An 8,510-nucleotide genomic window follows, 5' to 3' on the forward strand; every position below is an offset into this window, starting at 1 on the left:
CTGCTTATAATTGGTAATAACTGTGTTTTTTTTTTTTTATCAGAGCTGGGGTTGTAATGGAGCCACTCTGTCTGAATTCATCACAGTGTTTTTAATCTGTCAAATATTTTTACTGTGTGTGCCCAAAACTGAACAGTTTCTCCAGAGGAGACACAGAAATTAACTGGAGCAAAATCAACTTGATATAATAATGAAAATAATTATTATTCAAGATCATTTCTGTACACCGTGTAAATTTTTATATATATATATATAAATTTATTATATAATTAATATGCGATATACATTATATTATAATTATATTATATTGTAATTATGAATTAAAATAAGTTATTAGTAATTAAAATTATGATATAATTATATTATAGTTATAATTATAATATATAATATAAATAATATATAATATACAATAATAAACATACAAATATATATATATATATATGTGTGTATATATATGAATGTATATATATATATATATATATATATATATAATCCAGTTAGTCAAGTAATTTTTCTGTGAGACAGTACAAGCCTGTTTCATGCTATAAGCAATCCATTTTTGCAATCCATCCATTTTTGTGCATGCATTTGTATTTACAGTTTAAAACAAGCCGGGCAATGCTTGTAGCAGCATTTTGCTGATCTTGTGATAAATAATACTAATTATTGGTATTACTGATATAGATAACTGATTTGGGTTTGGTTCTTCTGCTGGGTCAGTCTTTGCAGATTGTGAACGGTCTCCTCAGTGTTGGAATCGGACTGCTGTTTGCGGCGACCCAAGATATGAGCAAATCCCTTTTCACCTTGTTCCGATTGTCCCTCCTGACCGGGACACTGGTAAGTTTTGGCTGAACATGAATTAATCATCTGAATGAATTATGATGGCAGCTGTAGAGATGTTCATGTGACGTTCTAGCACGGTGGAGGGTGACTCAATCTCTTCCTGAGCTGCACGGATACCACACGGGGCAAATGCCTGATCGCCACAAATTAGATGGATCTTTTCAGGCAATACAGGTTGCTTACTGAATGTTATCTTTACTATCTTATTACAACGAGTAGTGTCTGCAGTAATTTCATAATAAACATAATAAAGTGTGTCGGCCCTGTGATGGCCTGGCGGGCCTGTCCGGGGTGTCCCCTCGCCCAATGAGTGCTGGGATAGGCTCCAGCATCCCCGCGACCCTGAGAGCAGGATAAGCGGTTTGGATAATGGATGGATGGATGAATTAAGTTATATATTTAAAGTCAGTGAATGCTGGGAGCGGCGTCATTAAAATGTATTAGAAGGTCAAGTTCACTGTTTAAACATAGAAAAAGTACCATGTACCTTCAGATGCAATGAGATGCATGTGTCCTGGCTCTCTCAGCCCTTAGAACGACGGATAAGGAAATAATCATAACAAAAAGAATAAATCAGAAATCTCACAAATGATAAATCACTGAAGTTATATAATGAGCCTACTGTTGACAATTCTGACTAACGGGGGGTAAAAACTGTGAGGCGGCTGGTCAGAGCTCTGATGATCTGTACGTGTTGTCCTGAGGGAAGGAGGAGAACAGACCATGTGCAGGGTGGATGGAGTCCTCCATCATAATTAGGGCCTTCCTTCTGCAGCGGGTGGTGTAAATGTCCTGACGCTGTGGCAGGGCTGTTCCTACGATGTCTGAAGCCGTTTTTATTATCCTTCTCAGCTGTTTATGGTCCTGTTCAGTCAGGTTGCCAAACCACACCAGTATGCTTCCAGTAAGGATGCTCTCTGTGGTAGTCTGATAGAAACTGACCAGGGTTTATGTGGACGTTCTGAATTTTTCAAGACGTCTCAGAAAGTATATAGTCTATGTTGTGCTTTCTTAATGACACAACTGGTGTTTAGAGACCAGGAGAGGGAGTCTGAGGTCTGAATGCCTACAAATCTGAAGTTCTTCACAATTTCAGCAGGGGCTATGATGATGTAACTGGTGTCTGAACCGTTTTGGACTTCCTAAAATCAACAGTTATCTCTTGTTTTCTCAACATTTAGGGAGAGGTTATCTTGCCACCATATGGATAGGTCCCTCACCTCCTTCCTATAAGCGTCTTCATTGTTGTCACTTACCAGAGTGGTGTCATCTGCGAATGTCACTCTGCTGTCATGGCATTTGGCAACACAGTCATGTGTGCACAGACTGTAGAGGAAGGGACCAAGACAACCTCCCTGTGGTGCTCCTGTGTTGAGCACTATGGTGGATGATTAGCTGGTACCTGCTCTCACTCTCTGAGGTCTGCCTGTCAGAAAGTCATATAACCACATACAGGTGGAACTACAAAGACCAAGGTCCCCGAGCTTTAACACCAGTTTAGACGGTACAATGGTATTAAATGTAGGGCGATAGTCGATAAACAACATTCTGACATAGGTTTTTTTCCTTCAAGGTGCTTTAACACAGTATGCGGAACCAACGACACATCTTCCACAGAGAAGAATGTAAACATATGTAAATGCAAATATATCATTAGAATGCAAAAATGCATAGTATCAATATAGAGAAGTCATAGTTCTCCAATCTCATTGTGCACAACCAGATCTGAGCAGCCATATGAAAAACAAGTATACTAAAGCTGCACTTATATTCTTTGTGCCTAGTATACTTTGTCAAGTCAATTTTATTTCTATAGCCCAATTAGTTATACCCAGTAAGTATATACTAAATGTGTTATTTTCAATCTAAACACGTTAACTGTTGCTAAAATGTCTTGATGTATGCCCCATCCTCAGTGAATAGTACACAAGGCCACTGAAACTGCAGTTAATGTCACACCCATATTTGCATATGAAACTGGTCATTGGTTTGGGTCGTTACGCAGCTGTACTGTACTGTATGGCTCATAAGGGTGGGGGTACCTGCAGTCGGTTTACACTGAAGAGGTCGCTTCGTTGAGTGATGAGACGTATCTGTCAGGAAACGTTGTATCCAGATGAACTGATTCAACCTTCTGTGATGTCACTAAAATGGCATTTAAGATAGATTTCAATCTAATGCAAATATACTTTAATGTACTTAGTTGTTAAAATGGTACAACTTTAAGTATGCTTAGTGTGAGTAAAATATACTATTTAAGTATTGTATTTACAATATGATGAATCAAATTATAAAATTAAATAATAAAATTAAATATACAATTAAAATAAATTAAATTAAAATAATTCATAATAAAAAATAGAATGAAATTAAAATATAGCGGCATGGTGGCTCAGTGGTTAGCGCGGTCGCCTCACAGCACGTCCTGGGTTCGAGCCCCAGGGTAGTCCAACCTTGGGGGTCGTCCTGGGTCGTCCTCTGTGTAGAGTTTGCATGTTCTCCCCGTGTCTGCGTGGGTTTCCTCCGGGGGCTCTGGTTTCCTCTTAACAGTCCAAAGACATGTAGGTCAGGTGAATCCGCCGTACTAAATTGTCCCTAGGTGTGGATGTGTGTGTGTGTGTGTGTGTGTGTGTGTGTGTGTGTGTGTGTGTGTGTGTGTGTGTGTGTGTGTGTGTGTGTGTGTGAGATGGCCTGGCGGCCTGTCCAGGGTGTCTCCCCGCCTGCCGCCCAGTGACTGCTGGGATAGGCTCCAGCATCCCCGCGACCCTGAGAGCTGGATAAGCGGTTGGGTAACGGATGGATTTAAAATATGTTTGTATGCTGTATTTGAAATCCATTTTGAACACTTGTTTAAGTTACACATAAATATAGTTTGGGGAAATATTCAGTATGTTAATATCTTGTTTAGAATATTAGCTATACAACTAAAGTATATTTAAAAAAAAAAAGCAATTGTGGTTGCTTATAGTATGTTAATAGTTCATTTATAGTTTCATACCAGTGCATTTAATATAAAATCAAAGTATATTAAAGATACATTTTATAGTATCATATATTGTTATTATAAGTATATTTTAGCACATCTACAGTGAGCCTTAAATAGCATGTTGTTGTTATTTGAGCTACTGGTAAATATGTCTAAAATTGCTAACCAAATAATTTCTAATTTTATAAAAACCTGATCTTTAAAGGCTTTCAGGGTGCTTTAAGAGTAATTAAAATGAAAGCAAAGCACAATGCCAGGTGTACTTTCTGTTAGTAACTAGTCCACTTTAAGCTGTGGCAGCAGTGCTGAAATATCCGCTCACGAGCCTGGCATGGCAGCGTCTTTGCCTGGCTGCAACCACTGCTGCCATGATCCCTGGAAAGTCTGGGCCTCAGGTACCCCCGACCCTCTGAAGTGGCTAATTTTCACTCTAACTGCATGTGGCTGTTAGCGCTGCTGTTTGTGGATTGGACTTTTTTTTTTTTGTTGAAATTTTTCCAGTGAGGCTCATTTGCACAGAAAGGGGCTAATTTTGCACCAAATATAGGCGTATTACCTAATCATCTCCGCCAGGTAGCCCGGAGGGGATAATGCATTTGTTTGTGTGTGTGCGTCCATGTCTATGGCTAATCTCACAAACAACTGGACCTATCAGCCTAAAATTCTTGTGTCAAAACCAAAATATTATGTATGACTCGGGTATGAGTCTTGAAGGTAAATGAGAGGCTGATTGTATTTTGCAAGCCAGCAAATAATTCACTGCTGATCTTAGCACAGAGAACTGGAGGAACGTTGGCTGAACCAAAAATAATCCACCTTATTCATCTTGCCCCCCAGGGAAGTGACATAGTCTCCAGTGTTAAAACTCCACTATAAAAATGCAATTTCAAGCGTAGGATTAATCACAGTCACAGCTGGAAATTTTATCAGTAGCCACAATTAAACACTTCCCGTGGCTGAGCTGTTTTCTTACCGTTGTTTTATGGCTGAAAGTCAATCAGCAGAGCAGCCGTTCACCTTCGTTCGTTTTACATGGTGAAAACCACGACGGTTAAGCACATTTGAAGTCTTTTAATAAGGGCTTTGAAATTATGATGGCCTGATCTCTGTCATCTCATGTCAAACTTGGTCGCTTTCGTGCGAGGGCCCTCCTAGGGGGCTGCACATCCTCAGACTGACAGGCAAAACGTTTTATCAGGTAGAATCTTTAGCGTTAGCACTGCACACTGACAACTTTCTCTCCGCATTTCCCGTTCAGTCGACTTGGGCACTGTGCAAAAGTCTTATTCCTATCGGCCTTGAACCTAGTTTTTGACACTTGCTCGCGTTGTTGTCTCCTGACTACTAGATCCTTGCTTGTGTTGTATTAACTCAGATGTACATCGCTCTGGATAAAAGCGCATGCTAAATGAAATTGTAACATTGTAACTAACAGTGGATTCCACTTGTTAAAAAAACATTTTTGATACATTTAGTAAGAAATATATTTACTAAAAATACATTGTAAAATTTTTCAGCCAAATCTAACGAGCATATTTTGTATACATTAAATTTTAATCCACTGAGCTTGGTTTAATTAAAAATGTACTTGTAAAAACTATGACAGTACTATTACAACTGAGTAAGAGATAATATTTTTCAAGATTACACTTCATTAGAACTTTAGTATATTTTAGTGTACTTCTAAGTGCATTCAAGCATATCTTCATCTTATAAGAACTTAAGTTGTAAAGGTATACTGTAAGATTCTTTCAGACAAATTAAATTAAGCATTCTTTGCATTAATAAATTTGTAATATGCTGGCTTTGGTATCATCAAAAGATATACTTGTAAAAAGTATAATACAGTGCTATTAGAATTGAGTGTGAGATAATTATATTTAAAAATACACTATTATATCTGTATTATATTGTTTTTATTATTTCTTTAAAGTTCACGTAAGTACATTTTAAATATGTAAGAACTTAAGTATATTTCTAAAGTATAATGAAGTAGAAATTAATGTAGTGTAAAAGCATTTTAAGTAAGTGCATGAACATTACAGTTACTCTGTGTACTTATAGCACACTTTTAATACAGTTAAGTATACTTTTTTTCACCTGGGTTCTCATTTCTCCTCCTCAGTTCACTTCTACTGGATTTTTAGTCAACTTTTTGGTCAAACACCCACAACTACGGCGTGTAAGTAAAATACAATACAAATAACTACGTCACGGTTGGCAGATTTTAAGTCAATGAAAATCCATTTCGTCTTGTTCTCGTCGTAGGTTTGCTTCCTGCTGAACTGGGCCTGTGTTATGGTGGCAGTAGTCGCAGCAAGTTTGATAAGTGTCGACTTGGCTTTCTGGGATCAGCAAAATGAATCTCATTTGAAGGTGAACATCACTGTATGCAATGCAGAACATGTGCATTATTTTTTATTCTGGTTTATATTTATTCTGAATTATATATTCATTCTATATTGATTTATATATTTCTACATAGATTTCTATATTTATTCTGGATTTTACATATATATATATATATATATATATATATATATATATATTGTTTTTATAAACTCGTACCGTACTGAAATGCATTAAAAAAAATTGCTACATATATATATATATATATAGATAGATAGATGTAGGAAAAACATTGTAATGCAGTTCATATATCTATATAAAAATATTTACATGATCGTGTACTCATCAAGAAGTGGATTGAAGATATGTTCAAATTCATTGCAAAATGTGATAATTCAGGTGTGTGTGTGTGTGTGTGTGTATGTTTTGACAGTACGAGGTGCTGAGTTTGCTGGTGCTGGGCCTGGAGGTGTTGATTTCTCTTGTCCTGTGCATCGGGATGTAAATAGACCAACATAAGCGTTCATCATGACCCACCCCTGCCCAGGTCCACACAGACAACACTCATCCTTTTTGCATCTACACAACTTATTTCCAGCAGATCAGAAACCAACAATTATTACCCAGAGGATGACCGCATCTTAAAAAAAAGAGACATTGAAAAGAAAGCTGCTCTTATTTTCAACAGCAGCTATGTGGGCTTATTTTGTTATCTTCACCCCATCTTGCTGTGTGTGTCAGTGATGCAGCCCTGGTGAATAGCCACGTTGTGGTCGACACGCAAGTAAATTTCACGAGAAGACAACAGCAGTGTGGTGAAGTGAATTCAGTTCCTCTGGTGTGTGAGAACAAACCGCTCATCACAAACTGTTCATCACAACCCGGTCTCTCAGCCACTATTCCCCCGTGTGCTCCACTAGCATCTTTGTGTGTGTGTGTGTGTGCATGTGTGCATGTGTGTATTTGCATGTGTGTGTGTGTGTGTGTGTGTGTGTGCATGTGTGTGTGTGTATTTGCATGTCTGTGTGTGTGTGTGTGTGCATAACTGTGTGCATGTCTATGTGTGTGTGCGTCTCTGTGTGCATGTCTGTGTGTGCATGTGCATGTCTGTGTGTGTATGTCTCTGTGTGCATGTGTGCATGTGAATGTGTGTGTGTGCATGAGTCTGCATGTGTGCATGTCTGTGTGTGTGTGCATGTCTCTGTGTGCATGTCTGTGTGTGTGTGCATGTCTCTGTGTGCATGTCTGTGTGTGTGTGCATGTCTCTGTGTGCATGTCTGTGTGTGTGTGCATGTCTCTGTGTGCATGTCTGTGTGTGTGTGCATGTCTCTGTGTGCATGTCTGTTTGTGTGTGCGTGCGTATGTCTGTGTGTGTGTATGTCTCTGTGTGCATGTGTGCATGTCAATGTGTGTGTGTGCATGAGTCCGAGTGTGTGTACGTCTCTGTGTGTGTGTATGTGCATGCATGCGTGTGTGTGTGTGTGTGCATGTTAGGTGTTGCACTCTACTACCAGTGGGAGTGATGAGCAGCTTGTGTTCTTTCACCTGTCCTTTGAAAAGCACACGTGGCTTCACACAGTCACACACGCACAATGCTTCACCCGCTCTATAGTCTTCCTCACAGTCTCTATAGTCTTCCTCACAGTCTCTATAGTCTTCCTCACAGTCTCTATAGTCTTCCTCAGTCTGTGGTCCGTGCACCCCGTCTGTTATAACGAGAGGCCGGGTTTGAGAACACCGGACCTCGTGTCAACCGCAGCCGCGGAAAAAATGAACACAATCAAAACGTCTTCAACAGTTTCAACAGTCAGTTTTAATGTACAAACTTGGCAATACAAACAGGACTCGGAGCGACGACAGCCGAGAGACGGTACAACAGTGCTGTGTCAGCGTGACGTCTGGCGGGTCGTCTTCCACAACTGTCCTCTTGCAAAGTACAAAACGTCCCGCTCATCTGCAGTATGAACACGGATGCTGACCTAGTGGATCACATCAGGTGCACAGACCGACACGTACCGTTAGCGCCACCTAGCTATCGCCACACCACAGGCGCTTTAAAGGGCGGCCAGAGTCTTTGGTGCTCCGGTGTGCGGCCGCGTCTGCAGGCCTTGAACCCTCGCTGCAGCGCCCGGCCGCTCGTCCACACGTGGTCGCTTCGGGGACCTTAGAGCTGCGGGCAAAGACAAAGAAGCGTATTACGGAGAGAGCAGCTGAAGTAATGCACTGGGGTATTTTGCGGGGCTCGGGACTGCGGTGCGGCTGGAAAAAGCTCGACTCGGGTTAGACGACGGCTAATTTCAGATGATGGTCGGCAACGTTTCTAAAAACA

General features: G+C 40.0%; 1 protein-coding gene across 1 annotated transcript in view; it reads right to left on the reverse strand.

Moving 5' to 3' along the window:
• Nucleotides 1–7,971: 7,971 nt before the first annotated feature.
• zgc:158766 (uncharacterized protein LOC100009641 homolog) overlaps nucleotides 7,972–8,510 on the reverse strand; it is a 51,743-nt gene continuing 51,204 nt past the window's right edge. Inside the window, exon 23 of the mRNA XM_056286289.1 lies at nucleotides 7,972–8,351. Coding sequence (XP_056142264.1) covers nucleotides 8,346–8,351 — 6 coding nt within the window. The 3' untranslated portion in view covers nucleotides 7,972–8,345. The remainder of the gene's footprint in view (nucleotides 8,352–8,510) is intronic.

The sequence above is a fragment of the Lampris incognitus genome, chromosome 9, assembly GCF_029633865.1.
Source record: "Lampris incognitus isolate fLamInc1 chromosome 9, fLamInc1.hap2, whole genome shotgun sequence".
NCBI lineage: Eukaryota > Metazoa > Chordata > Actinopteri > Lampriformes > Lampridae > Lampris > Lampris incognitus.